Source organism: Suillus fuscotomentosus (assembly GCF_016647785.1).
Source record: "Suillus fuscotomentosus strain FC203 chromosome Unknown F5891scaffold_193, whole genome shotgun sequence".
NCBI classification, from domain to species: Eukaryota; Fungi; Basidiomycota; class Agaricomycetes; order Boletales; family Suillaceae; genus Suillus; species Suillus fuscotomentosus.
In genome coordinates, this window is record NW_024539705.1 from 22,428 (window position 1) to 38,392 (window position 15,965).

General features: G+C 48.1%; 8 protein-coding genes across 8 annotated transcripts; 5 read left to right on the plus strand and 3 right to left on the minus strand.

The window, feature by feature from the left end:
- Positions 1-171: 171 nt before the first annotated feature.
- Positions 172-2,900, minus strand: F5891DRAFT_966639 (uncharacterized protein; the record flags this gene model as incomplete). Its single annotated transcript, XM_041376240.1, has 5 exons — positions 172-554; positions 607-1,831; positions 2,012-2,362; positions 2,395-2,697; positions 2,748-2,900. 5 exons carry the CDS (start codon positions 2,898-2,900, stop codon positions 172-174), a joined length of 2,415 nt encoding a protein of 804 aa, XP_041216971.1.
- A 405-nt stretch (positions 2,901-3,305) lies between these two features.
- Positions 3,306-4,290, plus strand: F5891DRAFT_1219190 (uncharacterized protein; the record flags this gene model as incomplete). Its single annotated transcript, XM_041369378.1, has 2 exons — positions 3,306-3,764; positions 3,814-4,290. 2 exons carry the CDS (start codon positions 3,306-3,308, stop codon positions 4,288-4,290), a joined length of 936 nt encoding a protein of 311 aa, XP_041216972.1.
- Positions 4,291-4,577: 287 nt separating this feature from the next.
- F5891DRAFT_1199554 (uncharacterized protein) lies at positions 4,578-6,241 on the plus strand (the record flags this gene model as incomplete). Its single annotated transcript, XM_041368773.1, has 7 exons — positions 4,578-4,773; positions 4,834-4,908; positions 4,963-5,057; positions 5,106-5,138; positions 5,191-5,530; positions 5,583-5,815; positions 5,864-6,241. The coding sequence occupies 7 exons, from the start codon at positions 4,578-4,580 to the stop codon at positions 6,239-6,241; spliced, it is 1,350 nt and encodes a 449-aa protein (XP_041216973.1).
- An 814-nt stretch (positions 6,242-7,055) lies between these two features.
- On the plus strand, positions 7,056-8,814 carry F5891DRAFT_1283206 (uncharacterized protein; the record flags this gene model as incomplete). The annotated part of the gene is made up of 11 exons (XM_041370567.1): positions 7,056-7,079; positions 7,135-7,194; positions 7,262-7,273; positions 7,332-7,337; positions 7,384-7,430; positions 7,483-7,635; positions 7,691-8,274; positions 8,314-8,345; positions 8,401-8,478; positions 8,532-8,619; positions 8,678-8,814. 11 exons carry the CDS (start codon positions 7,056-7,058, stop codon positions 8,686-8,688), a joined length of 1,095 nt encoding a protein of 364 aa, XP_041216974.1. The 3' UTR covers positions 8,689-8,814.
- F5891DRAFT_1076812 (uncharacterized protein) lies at positions 8,815-9,787 on the plus strand. The gene is made up of 4 exons (XM_041363395.1): positions 8,815-8,921; positions 8,996-9,136; positions 9,194-9,427; positions 9,501-9,787. The coding sequence occupies exons 2-4, from the start codon at positions 9,112-9,114 to the stop codon at positions 9,572-9,574; spliced, it is 333 nt and encodes a 110-aa protein (XP_041216975.1). The 5' UTR covers positions 8,815-8,921; positions 8,996-9,111; the 3' UTR covers positions 9,575-9,787.
- Positions 9,788-10,026: 239 nt separating this feature from the next.
- On the plus strand, positions 10,027-11,538 carry F5891DRAFT_1119011 (uncharacterized protein). The gene is made up of 6 exons (XM_041363833.1): positions 10,027-10,455; positions 10,508-10,606; positions 10,662-10,674; positions 10,728-10,937; positions 10,990-11,043; positions 11,100-11,538. Exons 1-6 carry the CDS (start codon positions 10,289-10,291, stop codon positions 11,361-11,363), a joined length of 807 nt encoding a protein of 268 aa, XP_041216976.1. The 5' UTR covers positions 10,027-10,288; the 3' UTR covers positions 11,364-11,538.
- A 269-nt stretch (positions 11,539-11,807) lies between these two features.
- On the minus strand, positions 11,808-12,891 carry F5891DRAFT_988035 (uncharacterized protein; the record flags this gene model as incomplete). The annotated part of the gene is made up of 6 exons (XM_041377971.1): positions 11,808-12,074; positions 12,131-12,184; positions 12,237-12,446; positions 12,502-12,514; positions 12,575-12,673; positions 12,725-12,891. 6 exons carry the CDS (start codon positions 12,889-12,891, stop codon positions 11,808-11,810), a joined length of 810 nt encoding a protein of 269 aa, XP_041216977.1.
- Positions 12,892-13,582: 691 nt separating this feature from the next.
- F5891DRAFT_200818 (uncharacterized protein) lies at positions 13,583-14,567 on the minus strand. The gene is made up of 5 exons (XM_041370885.1): positions 14,351-14,567; positions 14,225-14,262; positions 13,945-14,156; positions 13,773-13,888; positions 13,583-13,711 (listed from the first exon to the last, which is right to left on the minus strand). Exons 1-5 carry the CDS (start codon positions 14,483-14,485, stop codon positions 13,682-13,684), a joined length of 531 nt encoding a protein of 176 aa, XP_041216978.1. The 5' UTR covers positions 14,486-14,567; the 3' UTR covers positions 13,583-13,681.
- Between the last annotated feature and the right edge of the window lie 1,398 nt (positions 14,568-15,965).

Genomic DNA, 15,965 nt, shown 5'->3' on the forward strand with positions numbered 1-15,965 from the left:
CACTTACGAACGCTTACGACTTCAGTAGCGCACTCATGCGATTGGTGGAGATGCTGAACACCAATATAACGCACTAGCATCTGGCTGATAAAACTCAAGCCTGATTATCTTTCGGTGATAAGATGCGATAGCAATAGTCAATACAATTGATCATGCTAATCTAGCCACGGTCTACGCAAATTCAGTACTAAATGTATGGTAGCTCTCTTTGTCCGCAAAGTTGTTCAAAAAGAAACGCTCGTGGCGTTCCAAACAAGTGGCCGACGAAATATCACTGGCCACTTTCTCGCCGAAACATGGTATGAGTTCAATAGCGTGTGTTACGTCTGTAATTTGCACCACAGCGCCCTGCCTATAACGATTACCAGTATTATCTTGAACGTACGAACGCTCCACGGTCCACATTGAAAGTTCGGGTTGTTCGTCAGGAGAGGCGATAAAGTGGAAGTATTGGACGTAAAGAAGCGGAGTAGAAAGGTATGTTGGAAGGTCTAAGTTGGATCCTCGTCGAATTATTGGCTGGAAAACCAGTCGGACCTGTGCGACGCGACTGCCTGGAAGAAGTGATAAAATCAGTACTAAAAACCAGTACAAAAACATACATACTCGTTTGGCCATCATCTCTCATGGTTTCAATGAGAACTGTATCACAGTTGCCGAAGGGGAAATCCTCACTAGGTGGGTAAGCTTGTATCACTCTGCTTGGCATTATGATTCGTGGCTGGAATGCTGAGCGAAGCTGTAGTCGGAATTTGTTCCACGTAGAGAGGCGCCCATATTTGCCGTCCCAGAGGCTATGCTCGCCCATGGACTGGGATGAACGATGCATGAAATCGGTGAGCATGATATCAAAGTCAGGGAGCGAGTATTTTGTGCGAATCTCAACTGGGGACAGAGATTTGTAATCCGGTGTTACATTCAGTTGAAAGGCGGTGAGTGCATCTCCAGAGAGAATGCCTTTGAGGAAGTGGTTGCGGACAGGTCGAGGACCATGGACGGACTTCGCTTCGTCAGGGAGAACTCGGGAAACCCAGGAGAGCGCAGGGTTGGTGGTTATGACATCTTCATCCTCGGCGTGTATAGCATTGACTAGTGATGCGCCGCGAGAATGCAACAGCGCAAACAGGTCAAAGATCTCCATCGCTTCTTGCCGGTTCAGGATCCGCACACACTGCAATGCAAAATCTTTGCTTTGCCGACTTGTCCGACTGAACAGATCCTTACAGTGTGTGATGAGCAAGCGCTCCGTCACATCAGCCGAAAACTGCATCAGGGAGCCCAGTCTCTCCACCGTCCCGCAAAAGCTTTGCAGTAGCTCGAGTTTAGGGATGAAAAAATCTTCTTTCGCACCGTTCTTCCCCCTCCTTGCCTCAGCATCAACGATGGCATCCTTGAAGGAGTGGAAATCCGCAAGTGCCTGTGCCATGGACTTCAGTGAGTCAGGTGAATGAACTGGATTTTGTGCGAGGTAGATGAAGTCTATGAGGGCACGAATTGCACGAATGAATCTGGGTGGAGTGGCCCCTGCGATTGACGCGACAATAGTGCGTTGGATATCTCTGTGCTCACGCCCGGTCATTTGCTTAACGTGGGTGACACCTTTCGCAAAGTGGCGTGTCCCGACACGTTTATGCTGAATGGCGAAGCGGGCATCGAGCTCATGCTTGCCCACGGCCTCCTTGACCCAATTGAGCGGATGATCAAAGAAAAACTTATGGCAAGTATGGAGGATTTCAGCAGCAAGGAAGACAGACGGACAGGCGTACTTCCAATCACGCCAAAATGGCATATGAACTCCGGAAAGATAGACGGCTTTAGCCGCTTTCTGGAACTTGTCCAGGTCCCAAGGATCAATTGTTTTGGATATGTCGACAATGAGTTGTAGCGTATGCCGGCCAGTACGAGGGGGGTGGAGTGTGCCATCACCGAATTCCTTTTGTGTTGCCATGGTCAGAGGGGATGCACTTTTACTAGTTGCAGCGATCATACTGGCCTCTGGCAGGTCGCATACATGAGCAATGAGAGGTGTAAAGACATAACGAATATATCGGAAGGGATCCGACATGAAACAGCCTTCTGCTGCTGCGGCCTTGAGATTGGCTAAAATGAGATCCATACATTTGTGCCATAGTCGTGCCTGTAGGATTGTCTGATAGTCCGGATGCACTTTGAACTTGACAATGGGCATATAGCCTACACAGCGCCAAGCTCGTAACGTTGCCTTAGAGCGAACTTCGGAGTCGATATTGCCGATGGTGATGAAGACCGGATGCATCTCGAGCCCACCGGTGACTCGTGTTACAGGAGTTTTATCGGAACCTAATATGATTGGGACTTGAGTTGCGCCCATAGGAAGATGATCCTAGAAAATCCATCAAATTACGACCAGTAGACTGACAGCAAATATACCTGAATTTTCCATGCCATGTCAGCGCTCATATAATCTCCATATTCGTGCTGATCTCCAGCTTGGACGACATGTGGGTCAAATGTCATATGATTAGCAAAAGTTGGATCGCTGAAAAGTTGCTTGACCACATCTAACGCATCGCGCCAAATGAACTCTATAGGCTGAGATGTCTTGTAACCGGTGAATGCGATTTGAGAGACTTTCCACTCCGTGAAGCAGGGTAGCGTATCCATCCAGCCTATGAGTTGATCCTTCGAAGTGAAAGATGGTCTTTCACGAGTGTCAAACTGTGGGCATAGGATCAGACTTGAAGGTAGGAGCTTAAGTTCACGGTTACCCATGTCAGCTTCAAGAACTTGGCGATCTGAGTTTGAGTAAGATTTTCGACCAAGAACTTCCCCAATTGCCATTCGGCTTCGTCATGAAAAGGGTAGTAAGTGTTTTCCTTACGCCGATATGCATACTCGTCGTCTTCCAGCTTATCGAGCATGTTTTTGCCAGTTCCGAAAATGTATCCAGAGTGTGGATGACAACGACCAGTAGCGGGTATATAGCCAGTCGGATGGTTACCTTGACGAAATGCAGGAGGGAGAGGCAATTCTTGTGGACGTGCATCGGATGGCCAGCAAGTAGACTGAGAATTGAGATGGGCTGTGATTAATTCAATCGTTGGAAAGGCTCCTTGACAGTTGGGACAAAGCCTGTCAAAGTATGAAGGTATGTCTGTTCGTTGAGCAAAAATTGTACGCACATTGTAAGCTTTGCTTTGCGGTATAAAGTTGTATACACTCTGGCAGCACACTGCAAATAATCTTCAAGTCTTTGAAACTCCGCTGACCTGCGCATTTGCTCAGAATCATTAGCAAAGTACTCAGTAATACTCGACTTCTGGATGATGAATACATCCTCTCCTCCATGCTCCCCCCCTCGATCAAGCAGTCCCTCTAATTCTAGCGGAGCTTCTAGCGGTGGAACTCTTGTCGAATCATCAACATATGACCTCGCCAAATATAAAGGCTTATCATCATCCGGAATTCACGTTCTGTCCAAGCAGATAAACTCAGACAAATCCCCCGAATCGATGATCTCTGTGCTTTCTCCAACTGGGTCACACCGTTCTCTCCCCTTTATGGATGAAGTGCCGAGCCCTCCAGATGGCAAAGAGAGCCTATTCTTTAGGCATTCTGATACTCCACCTCCAGGTGCTTCCCCTCGTGCACAGTACCTGCGGGAACGAATGTCCAGGAAACATCAGCCATACCCTCTCCACCCAGCTCCACTAGAGCTTCGGTTTGCAGCTCGTGTAACAGGGAGGGTACGCCAACCAGAATTCACTCCCGAAGAAACTGAACAGGTATTTTTTCTTACAATCGTTCATTCATTCTCATGTTAATTATTGCAAGAATGAACAACTAGCGGAGAGAGGCTTGTCACAATTGAGCCTCGCAACTCTGTACAAGGCATACAAAGCGAAGCTGGCTTCCCGTGAGACTGCGCGCCAACGTCTGTTGACGACAACATGGGAGATTGAAGAGGCCGAGCGCTATACAGCATTCCTTGAAGCACTCCATGTCGAGAGTAAACGGTTCCTGGGGTTAGAGGATGCCAAGTTGGAGAAAATGAGAGAGTGGTTTTCTTCCCGTAACCTGACAGAAGTTGCAGACGATACCAACTACCTTCAAGCTGTCTACGATGACGAATGCGAGATCCTCCGATCTCTATCTACTCAGGCACGACAAGTCTCAAAGATCTTAGGAAAACGTTCCGATGATATATTCTCGGCATCCACAAGTGAATCTACCAGCAAATCGCCCTTAAACGTGCTCTCGGTCGTAGAAGATGAGGATGATTTAGATGATTTCTCGGACCTCGAGGCCTGATAAGATCTCCAAACGTGGTATGTACATGTGCATGTGACGGCTGATCTCCCGCGCTGATTTCATATCTAGTAGATAGCCCTGCTTCTTTGCCGTTTCGCTGTTTCATCAATTTTTCCCGTCACTTATGATCTTTCGTTTTGTACAGCTTGTACAGTTTGTACGTGTTATTACCTGCATACCAGAATCAAAGTGCCCGTTACATCGATAACCGATGACTTGATTGTTTCCTTCCCCTACTACAATCGTATCTGACTTGCTCGTTCCCCTCTACTAATTCTGCTCACCAAATGCAAGGTACTGGACGCGGTACCAATACCAAGCGCAAAAGCAAGGCTACCGTCCCAAAACCATCTCGGGGATCAGGGCTTAATCCGTCGGGACAGCCAGCCAACGATCAGCTCAACATTCCCTCAGAACGACTACGAATGCCCGACAATATGTTCGATCCGTATGATCGAGGTGGAGGTGGGCAAGGGAGCCATTGTGAGTGAATTATGAAACTGCGGACTCTCGATGCTGACGAAGACACGCCCGACACTTAAGCTGGTTCGATACCGCCACACTTTACCCTTGGGGACGACGGCAACTTTGACATAGACGCATTGTATGGTCAGGCTGGTAGGTCCCCGATCACACTCAATGATGCCTCAATGCTAACAGCATCAATTCCAGGTAGACAGACGCTGACAGACGCTTTGAGGTCAGATCCCTACACAGATGCAGACCTGCCCATGTCGCGATGGACTGGGCATGCGCCAGATCGCGGAGTACATCTAGTGCCGGCATACAAGCCAACTGATCTAACAACAATGCAGAGAGGTGAGATACCTTCATCCGATGTAGTGCATGTGAGTATCGATTCATTTGTTGGATGCACCCTGCTGACGCATTTGACTCTAGACTACAGGGCCTGCAAGGACCGTACGACGTGTGACCCGGCAGGTGTCAATGCCCTCAACACCATATGCGGTTCCACGAACTCTGGTGAGTTCTGATGCGCAAAGCCCTGTCGCCATCGAAGTGCGCGCTGGGCCTTCTGTGATGGAGCCGTCGTCGTCGTCACAGCCTCAAGACATTACGCCTACAAAAGAGGTCCGTCAACAAATCGTATGCAAGGCGAAACATGGGGTTGTTGGTTGGCTTTTCACGAAGTATGCGATGTCGCAAACTGCAGCAGATCGGAAACGCCTCATCAAGAAAGCCATTTTAGATGCAGTCCCAAGAATTTTCTCGTCGACCGGTGAGTTTTTTTATTAGATTCATCCATTACATGCTGCTAACAGGCTTTATAGTTTCATTCAATTCCCTAGTCACTAAAGAACAATATCGTTCTGTATCCCAAGCACTTACAAATGCACGCGGCAAAATTATCGACATTGCTCGCAGCGGTGTACCTCATGCGTACGAGCTATACCGCCCGAGTGGATATACGGAACGGACACCAACTCAATACCGGGTGCATATAGCTACGACACTTACCCGTACAGGCTCGTTGACGGTCATGCACTCGCATCATTTTGATCCGGTATGCGCATTCATTTTCGGTGCAACGAAATGTCTAATTTTCAATTAGGATGGTAACATACATGTTCACAGTCATTTCGACCATTCGTTCATCAAGCACGTCGTGATCCGGTTCATTTGGTATCTTCGACACGAAACCTTCCTTGGCGAATCCCCCCTCACGAAGATCAACTACATCATCGCGATTGCCGTAGCGGCTGTTTACTGTGTACTGCAGGAACAACGGATGCCGATGCCATCCATTGATCCCTTCACAGGTCTGGTCCATTACAACAAATTCGTTGAGGTCATCGCCGTCCTCGATGGTCTTGATGGAGAAGATAAAAAGGCGCTGGAAAGTTTTAAGCTTGATATGCTCGAAGTTGGACCATCGCAGATGCGCACTAATATTGAGGCTGATGATGATGATGATTTACTATACGAGTAGATAACATAGATCAATACAATGATTGTTTTCGATAATCTTGATAACGCATCTTTGCATAAATTGCCTGATATTACCGGCTCAGGGTGTAATATAACTAAAAGTATGCTTTACGAACGCAAACCTGAGCTAGTCCAAAAATGAAATGCTCAAAAGCACTTTAGAGCGAGCGTCGACCAACATCTAAAAAGCCGAGTTGGTCGACGCTCGCTCTAAAGTGCTTTTGAGCATTTCATTTTTGGACTAGCTCAGGTTTGCGTTCGTAAAGCATACTTTTAGTTATATTACACCCTGAGCCGGTAATATCAGGCAATTTATGCAAAGATGCGTTATCAAGATTATCACCGAAAGATAATCAGGCTTGAGTTTTATCAGCCAGATGCTAGTGCGTTATATTGGTGTTCAGCATCTCCACCAATCGCATGAGTGCGCTACTGAAGTCGTAAGCGTTCGTAAGTGTCCGTAACGCGCGTAAGTTAAGCGTTCATTTCAGTGGTTTTGCAGATGAACTCGGCTTTTTAGATGCTACTTTCCAAGGATGTCGTACGCTGGTTGTATCGAACGTTTTTCCAAGAATTATGCCCCGATTTAGTAAGTATGTACTGCACCTGGAGAGATGATGCGATATTTAAATTAGTCACGTGACAAAAATTGGGTGATATCGGACGCCGAGGGAGAGATTATAATCAATCTCAAAGTCGTTTCACTCCATCGGTAGCTTATAAGGTACCTTTTCGCTCCCATTCTAAAGGCTGTTCTGACGCTCTTTCCATCTTCTTTCAGATCTACCATTATCGCACTCTCTCGTCGATTCATCATGGGTGTCCTCGATATCGTTCCCGTTAGTACAGTCAACTTGAATCATCGGGCAAGCTGATCCACTGACGTACTCGCAGGCTGGTGTCCTAACTGGAGATAACGTTCGCAAGTTGTTCGACTATGCAAAGGAGAACAAGGTACGTCGCTCTCGACTTACTGTATCCTATTTTCTTAATGAAGCGCCTTGCGATTCTACTTCAATAGTTTGCCATTCCTGTGAGTGCCTTTCCTATCGGAAGTAAATATCCTGTTGAAACGACGATCTCTTCACCAGGCTATAGTGAGTGACGAAATCAACCACAGTCTCCTGGCCTGACTCCATCAAGAACGTCACTTCTTCATCCACCGCTAACGCCGTCTTGGAAGCCGCAAGGTCAGCAAATGAGTCTTAGCGATTCACAAAATGTTCACATCCAGCTCCGCAGAGACATCAAGGCTCCAATCATCCTCCAGGTCTCTCAGGGTGGAAGTGCCTACTTCGCCGGGAAAGGTCTATCAAATGACAACCAGCAAGCTTCCATTCTGGGAGCTATCGCTGCTGCCCACCACATTCGCACAGTTGCGAAGGCCTATGGCGTGTGAGTCTTACCTTTGCCTGGGATCTATGTTATTTTGATCCACGATGGATATCAGGCCTGTCGTTCTTCACAGCGACCACTGTGCCCATAAGCTCCTTCAATGGTTTGATGGCATGCTTGCTGCCGATGAGGCTTATTTCAAGGAGCACCAAGAGCCCCTTTTCTCTTCACACATGCTTGACCTGTCCGAAGAGCCAAAAGAAGAGAACATCGCAACTTGCGTCAAATACTTCAAGCGCATGGCACCTATTGGTATTTGGCTAGAGATGGAAATTGGTATCACCGGAGGTGAAGAGGACGGTGTTGATAACACTGGTGTCGACAACGCATCCCTCTACACGCAACCCGAGGACATCTACGATGTCCACGCTGCTTTGAGTGCGATTAGCCCCAACTTCAGCATTGCTGCTGCGTTCGGTAACGTGCACGGCGTCTACAAGCCTGGAAACGTCAAGCTCCAGCCTGAGTTGCTGGGCAAGCACCAAGCTTACAGTAGCAAAAAACTCGGTGGCAAGTTCGAGAAGCCTCTCTACCTCGTGTTCCACGGTGGTTCTGGGTCAACCAAGGAGGAGATCAGGACTGCAGTCAACCATGGTGTCGTCAAAATGAACGTTGATACCGGCGAGTCTGTTAGGTTTAGTAATGAATCCAGTCGCTGACGCGAAAACTATCACTCAGATACCCAGTTTGCTTACCTCGCTGGTATTAGGGTACGATTGACCATCAGTCCTGGAGATCGCGCAAGGGCTGACCGTTATCTCTCAGGACTTTGTTTTCAAGAAAAAAGATTACCTGCTCACTCAAGTTGGTAACCCTGAGGGCGCAGACAAACCTAACAAGAAGGTTCGTTCTAGCTTATCTTTTATGACATTTCTGTCATTCATCTCTGATTGCAGTTCTATGACCCCCGTGTCTGGGTTCGTGAGGGAGAGAAAACGCTCTCGGCACGGGTCAAGGAGGCTTGCAGTGACCTCGGCAACGTTAGTGAGTGTCAAATTGAGCTTGATCGTCGATCAGTCATTGACGTGAACATCGCCCGTAGACCGCTTGTAAAGAAAGTGCTTGTAAATGCATGTATAACTTAGAAACAGAGTTTCAAGATGTGTACTTCTGTAAATGCTTAGATAATCATGACGCGTGAAAGCAGCCTTGTTGCTATTAATTCAAATCGACATAAACATGTTCGGGATGTTCTGCAGAACTGAAAGGTGACCGTCGTAACTCGTGAACGTATAAAGAGCTCCAGGTACTATCTTGGTTGATGGAAGCATCGGAATTTGACAACTGTGGGTGGCTTCCAATTGGCCGAACTTCTGTTGATTTTTGACAAATTCTTGAACCACTGTTGTAAACCACGAAGTGTACATCAAAACTGCACCACCAACATCCCTGAGGCCCGAGGCATCTCGCCTTGTCTATAGTCTGTAATTCAAAAGATCCTGCTCGACCGGATCCAGTATTTGTTATTGTAACAACATGACTTCCGCTCTGAACGATTTTGGTACGTGATTGTTAATCTTTACTCCGCTCGACTGCGACTCACACTTACCACGCACAGTCTATGCTTCTTTCCTCATTCCGATCTTCTTCACCATCGAATGCACCAGATGCATTCTCTACGTCTCCGACAGAACGCCTGGCAGTGGTCCATTGCGCTTGGTCGTCTTACTACTCAACATCCTCGCGGTTGGCCCACTCCAAGTGATTTTTGGATGGGTGCTAATGGTCGTATGGTTCCCTGTGCGAGCTCTTCTGTGGTTCATGGGTATAGGAAGGGGTGCGCCGAAGAAAGGTGCATGTGTTTGGTCTCTCGTTTGCCCGTTGCGCAAGATGGCTGACGATCAATTCATGCGTCGTGTATGTAGGCTCGGCAGCTGCAACAGCGCGATTCTATGAACTCAAGAAGAGACGAGCTCAGAACAGGCGAGGGGAAAGTTGATCAGCAGGACTCGAGGTATTGTCATATGATTTTCTTGGGTTCTGTGTACCTCTAGAAGTGTATTGTTTCTTCAAATTCTTGCACCAGTACTGTTGTTGTTTCATGACTGCTGCCGTCGCTTTATTATATATTTATGCTCTCTGAAATCGGCTTACAATGCTATGATCTCATGAGGACGCAAATTGGGGATCGGACGATACATAGACTGGGCGCTCGTGGATGATAGATGAACGCATACTAGAAGCGTGTCGAGTCCGTGATCGCATTACAGTGCTAGATATCGATGTGTCAGAACTTCAAACAATGACATAACGCTAACGGGCACAGCGCAGCCTGACTTTACATACGGCAGATGTTGCCGAGCTGTCACGTGCTTACTGTCCTTGTACAGGTGCCGAGTCTGCCGACCGGTCTATCACCTAGGTGATGGGAATTATAGGTGCATAGTTGATCCACTTGTAAATAGCTGACACTACTGATCCGATCATGGACGCGACAAGGTCCTGTTTACCATTATGCGTTCACATGATCTACGAGTCCGATCCACAACTTGCGTCCTTATGATAGCTTCGTAAGCCAATTGCAATCAGTCTGCACCATCATCCGTTATCAGCGCTTCGACCTTATGCGTAAAGACTGGCCTCAATATTCGCGACCATGTAACTATATATACAGGGTCAGTTTTGCTGTCTTCATCCAGCTAACACACCAACCATGTACATCCCTCCATTCGATACCACCTCCTACTCCACCACCACCCAATCACCCAATCCATCCTGGACGTACGGCCAGAAAGTCGACGTCACTCCTACCGGAAAAGACTGGCTCGCAGGCGATTCTGCAGGCTGGAAAGTCTATAACACAGCAGAAATGGACAAGGCGTACGTACTCCTCCACCTGTTTATCAGCCGCGATCGTGACCGCAATCCACAGCAATATTAGGAAACTCTTGAATTCAGGCATTGCACCACGCCCCATGACAATTGTATCTACGATCAGCGAGGATGGCGTAGAGAACCTGGCATCGTTCAGGTAAGACACTTTCATCATCTATTGCGTTCTGCACGCTTACCTGGCTATCTATCAGTTGGTTCAACACAGTGAGCAATACAACAAACAACGCGTCTTTCTAATGGTTAACCTCTTCCCATAGGTCACGGACTACCCGCCTGTCATCTCATTCGGAATCAACCGAAACCCTGCGGGCCACCTAAAAGACACGACCAGGAACTTGAAGAACGGTCAAGGGTTCGCCGTGAACATCATCAGCGAGGCGTTTATCGAAAATGCAAATGCAGCTGCCGTAGACGCTCCTCCCGACGTCGACGAGTGGACTCTCAGTGGTCTGACAAAGGAGAAATGCGTACGTGTGCACCTTCATGAAATGATATATGCGCTAACAACGACACGTTCAGGTGCAAATAAGAGCCTCGCGCGTCAAAGAAAGCGCTTTTAGTATGGAATGCGAGGTAATTCCATTTCACGCCTAGCCCGCTCGCTCGCTAATAACGTCGGCTCCCAACAGCTGTACAAATCGATAGATATCACGCACCCGGTCACAGGCGAGCACACCAGCACGCTCATCCTCGCGCACGTCAAGTACTTTCATGTGCGCAAAGACATGCTCACAGGCAGGGGTGCCGTCGACCTCGCCAAGTTCAAGCCTGTCGGACGTGTGGGCGATATCTCATATGCCCGGGTTGGAGATACATATAGGATCCCTATTCCATTATGGGCGCAGGAGGAGGCAAAAATACAGGAAGCATTGAAGACTCTCGCATCAACATGACATAGAACGGAGATTGGCTCACTATTTTTCTAGGGAACATATACCATAGATCATATAGATATCATCATCCAGGCGGGATCGAGTCCGTCGTTATTTTTTATCCTTAAAATAGACCTTCATAATTGACTAGCAAGCCTTACTTTTTACATCATAATAATCATCAACTTCTCAAATATAATGTCCTTCAGAGCTATTGACAATCATTGTGAGCGTGCAGGCAGCTACATTCGCGACATATGCATGTCAAATTGCTCTTTGAATGCGATCTCGGCACGTAACAACTGCATCTGAAAGGATTGCATGAATTATGAATGGCCTGTATATAGGGCTTCGTTGCTTGTGATGCAGGGGTAGCATGTTGTAACCAATACGGTATCATACCAGTGCCCATCCTACATATAATCTATGGTATATGTTACCAAAAAACGGTTCCTTCGTTCTATTTCACAGTGAAGCGCCGTGAGTCGTCAATGCCTCCTGTATCTTCGCCTCATCCTGCGCCCATGATGGACGAGCGATCCTGTACGCATCTCCAACCCGGGCATATGAGATATCGCCCAAACGCGCGACAGGCTTGAACTTTGTGAGATCGATAACACCTTTCTCTGTGAGCACGTCTTTGCGGACGTGAATGTACTTGACGTGCGCGAGGATGAGCGTGTTGTTGTGCTCGCCTGTAACTGGGTGGATGATGTCTATCGCTTTGTAAAGCTGTTGGGAGGTGGTGTTGTTAGCAAGCGAGCGGGTTCGGCATGAAATGGGATTACCTCGCACTCCATGCTAAAAGCGCTTTCCTTGACGCGCGAGGCTCTTATTTGCACCTGAACGCGTCGTTGTTAGCGCATATATCGTGTTATGACGGTGCACACGTACGCATTTCTCCTTTGTCAGACCGCTGAGAGTCCACTCGTCGAAGTCGCGAGGAGCATCTATAGCAGTCGCATTTGCGTTCTCGACGAATGCCTCGCTGATGATGTTCACGGTGAATCCTTGGCCGTTCTTCAAGTTCGTGGCCGTGTCTTTGAGCCGACCTGGGGCGCTGTGGTTGACTGCAAAGGAGATGACAGGAGGGTAGTTCGTGACCTATGGGAAGAGGTTATTGAACGATTGAAGAGACGTTGTTTGTCGTATTACTCACTGTGTTAAACCAACTGGTAGATGCAACCCAGGTAAGTGTGCGAAGTATGTTGGATACCGGAGGTGTGTCTTACCTGAACGGTGCCAGGTTCTCTACGCCATCCTCGCTGATCGTGGACACGAATGCGATGGGGCGTGGTACGATGCCTGAAATCAAGAGCTTGTAGAGATCGCTGTCGATCGCGGTCAGATCGCGACTGAACAATAGGTGGGGGAGTACGTACATCTTGTCTGTTTCTGCTGTGTTGTAAACTTTCCACCCAGCAGATTCGCCTTCGAGCCACTCTTTGCCGGCAGGAGTAGCGTCGACTTTCTGACCGTACGTCCAGGATGGATTGGGTGGTTGGGTATAGGTGGAGTAGGAGGTGGTATCGAATGCAGGGATGGACATGGTGGACTGGATGGATGAAGAGAGCGAAACTAGCCCTGGATTTATATTTACATGGTTGCAAATCGAGCACATACGAGGCTGATAACGGACGATTCGGGATGACGCTGACTACTTGGCTTACAAACGCTATCTGATAAGCACGCAAGATGGTACCATTCCTAGCAACGAATGTTGGACGAGACTAGTACATTGCTTGCCGCGATAACGACAGGAAGCACTTTTTTTGGACAAGTGTCTTTCAAGATAGTATTAGTAGGCGGCGCTGTCAAATCCCAATCAGTCCGTCACTGATTAGCCTCGTGTGTTAGCAGACAACGCGGAACCGACGAAAATGTGTGCTTGGCAGATATTCGGCAGTGGAACGTCGAATGCTGTCCGACGATACTTGATGGAGACGACTTGGAAAACACAGGGTCCCGTCTCCCGCTAACATACGATATCTTGGGACTCTGCACGTCTGTCCTGTAATTCGCACTTGCCGTTGGACGCTTCGCTCAGCATGCGCTGGAGATGCGACAGTATCTCCGCATAGAAACATGATTAGTGTATGAGCCAGGCCGCAAGATGTGCCCTCTGCGCTCGTTAAATTCCTCAGCTCGGGATCAGTTTGCGGGAGCATCATTCGCATGGAAATTATCTCATCGTCCAAAATTTAGTCAGGACCTTGCAATTGAGATAAGAAGTTTGGAGGTACTGCAGCAAATCAACACACGAGCAAAATAAACGCGAAGAAAGGTGCCAATGACTGCGTCAGGCTTGAGACAAATGCCCGCAACGACGCAGTCGTTCACTAAAAAGAAATAAGAGCGGAGGAATCAGACTACAATGCAATATAAAAGGTCGTTTAATAACAAGATAGTTGTTTGAGAGACCTGACTTACAGACCGGGAGTACTGCGAATCTCGATGATATCGCCTGACCGTGACTCTGGGAGCGTGGATATACATATAAGGAATCGGAGCACCCTCGAGTCCATGGCTCGTTTGGAGGACAAGCACTGGGAGGTTCCAGTGATTAGCAATAAGTAAGTACTTGTAGTTAATGCGCACTCACCGTTTAGGAACACCGCAGCAGTCGCATGCGGCAGTGGCGCAGCATTTTCACGATGCCCGTGGCAATGATGGGAAAATTCCGAGGCTGTACCACGAAATTTAGTTGCATTTTGTGCACACAATCTTGGGAGTCTGTTGGATGGAGAAGTGATATTGCAGTGAGCTATATACATGCGTTCGAAGAAGTAACTTGGTGATAAGCTGGAGTAGCTGCTAGATACGAAGAACAACGGTATTCATGCAGGATAGACAGTCAGATTCGAGCGCTGGAAAGCACGGACCAGTGCTCGACTTGATGCGATAGGATACATTCTGGAAGCTGTGAAGACAAGAGTCAGACGCATGTATGTACTGCAGATGTGCATACGTCGAGGACAGCGAGTATGACAATAGGATGGGTGCATTACGGTGATGGAGGCGTGGGCACGAACAGGCGGCCTTAGATATTCCGGGCATCTATTGAGCTGGGAAGCACCATAAAACGCACCATACACCCTCTGCAGCTTAGAGAAAGACACAATCCCTCCAAAGTTTAGCCTCATCCGTATTCCATACGATCAACATCCAGTAAAATGTCGGAGCTCATTACAATCACCACTCCCCTGCGATGGTTCAAAGGCCATGAAAAAGGGATAACCGCAGTCGCAGTTTTCCCTGATAAACACCGGATGGTTACAGGCTCGGTCGACACAACGGTTCGTCTGTGGGACTTGAAGACAGGTGTTGTGTTAAAGAAGATGGAGGGGCATCGCAATTGGGTGTGGAGATTGGCGGTATCACGAGATGGGCAATATTGATAGCAAGCGGTGATACAAGCGGAGAGGTCATCATCTGGCACGGAGAAACTGGCGAATCACTCACCAAAATCAAAGCACACTCCTATTATACCTCCTCGCTGGATTTTTCTCCCGATGGAACAGTGCTGGCCACTGGTTCATTGTTCGATGAAATGACGAAACTGGAATACCAAAACCTGGCAGCTGCAAGGAAATCCAATCGAGTGTCAATTTGTCAACTGTGTACGGCATTCACCGTCAGGAGAACTTCTTGTCATCACAACAAATGAGGATATTCAAATTTACAATTCAGGCACAAGGAAGCTCGTCACATTATTCAAGGGTCACAAATCATTCAACTCGTCACTCGCGTGGACGCCCGATGGCACACGCCTTCTCACAGGTGGCAATAGTGAAGATCCTACTGTACGCGAATGGGATACGACAACCTGGAAGCAGGTCGGTGATCCCTGGACGGGCCACACCAATGAAATCAATTCCATTGCCGTTCATCCTGCTGGCACACTCGTTGCATCTACATCTAGTGACAGCCACACCCGTCTCTGGCAGCTCTCCGACCGACAAACCATTGCTGTCTTCAAGCACTCACTCGCCAATTTATGCGTCACTTTCTCCGTGGACGGCAATCACGTCTTCAGTGGAGGTTACGATGAGATGATCTCAGAGTGAGCAGTACCTCAGGGTATACATCCAAAGGCATGTTTCCGTCTCTGGCTCATATGCCACAAATCGAGCATGCTTCTTGCAGACTATTGCCACCACAACAGTCCGCGATGCATGCATAGATGGTGACTTATCTACTGACGAAGAACTACTCGTGCAAGATATCAATACCGATGCGAACGACCACACTCCCTACGTCCATCGCTCAAAGGCATGTTTCCGTTCTTGACTCATATATACCACAATTAGAGCATGTCGTGCAGATCCTAGCCATCACGACCTCCCGTATTGCATGTCTAGATGGAGACTTATCTACCGCCGAAGAACTACTCACTCAAGATATCAACATCAATCCAAACGACCATACTTCCTACGCCCATCGGTCATTCGTCATGGCACGAAAATACGACTGGGACCGCGCCCTTCTGGACGCAATCAGGGTGAGAATCATCACCGCCTTATACAGGGCTAACTCGACAGTGACATAGTCCATCAGGATTCAGCCCTCATTGACGGGCTATATCTCCAAGGGCATTGCCCTCTGTGGAAAAGGCCGCGTCCT

Bases quoted from the DNA above. Each gene is read 5' to 3' on its own strand.
- F5891DRAFT_1076812 (XM_041363395.1), top strand. From the start codon at position 9,112: ATGACTTCCGCTCTGAACGATTTTG. The intron at 9,137-9,193 runs GTACGTGATTGT...TACCACGCACAG, and splicing joins TTCCGCTCTGAACGATTTTG to TCTATGCTTCTTTCCTCATT. The intron at 9,428-9,500 runs GTGCATGTGTTT...TCGTGTATGTAG, and splicing joins AAGGGGTGCGCCGAAGAAAG to GCTCGGCAGCTGCAACAGCG.
- F5891DRAFT_1119011 (XM_041363833.1), top strand. From the start codon at position 10,289: ATGTACATCCCTCCATTCGATACCACCTCCTACTCCACCACCACCCAA. The intron at 10,938-10,989 runs GTACGTGTGCAC...CGACACGTTCAG, and splicing joins GTCTGACAAAGGAGAAATGC to GTGCAAATAAGAGCCTCGCG. The intron at 11,044-11,099 runs GTAATTCCATTT...GGCTCCCAACAG, and splicing joins CTTTTAGTATGGAATGCGAG to CTGTACAAATCGATAGATAT.
- F5891DRAFT_200818 (XM_041370885.1), bottom strand. From the start codon at position 14,485: ATGAGGCTAAACTTTGGAGGGATTGTGTCTTTCTCTAAGCTGCAGAGG. The intron at 13,889-13,944 runs GTGAGTGCGCAT...GGAACCTCCCAG, and splicing joins TGCTGCGGTGTTCCTAAACG to TGCTTGTCCTCCAAACGAGC. The intron at 13,712-13,772 runs GTAAGTCAGGTC...ATTGCATTGTAG, and splicing joins ATTCGCAGTACTCCCGGTCT to TCTGATTCCTCCGCTCTTAT.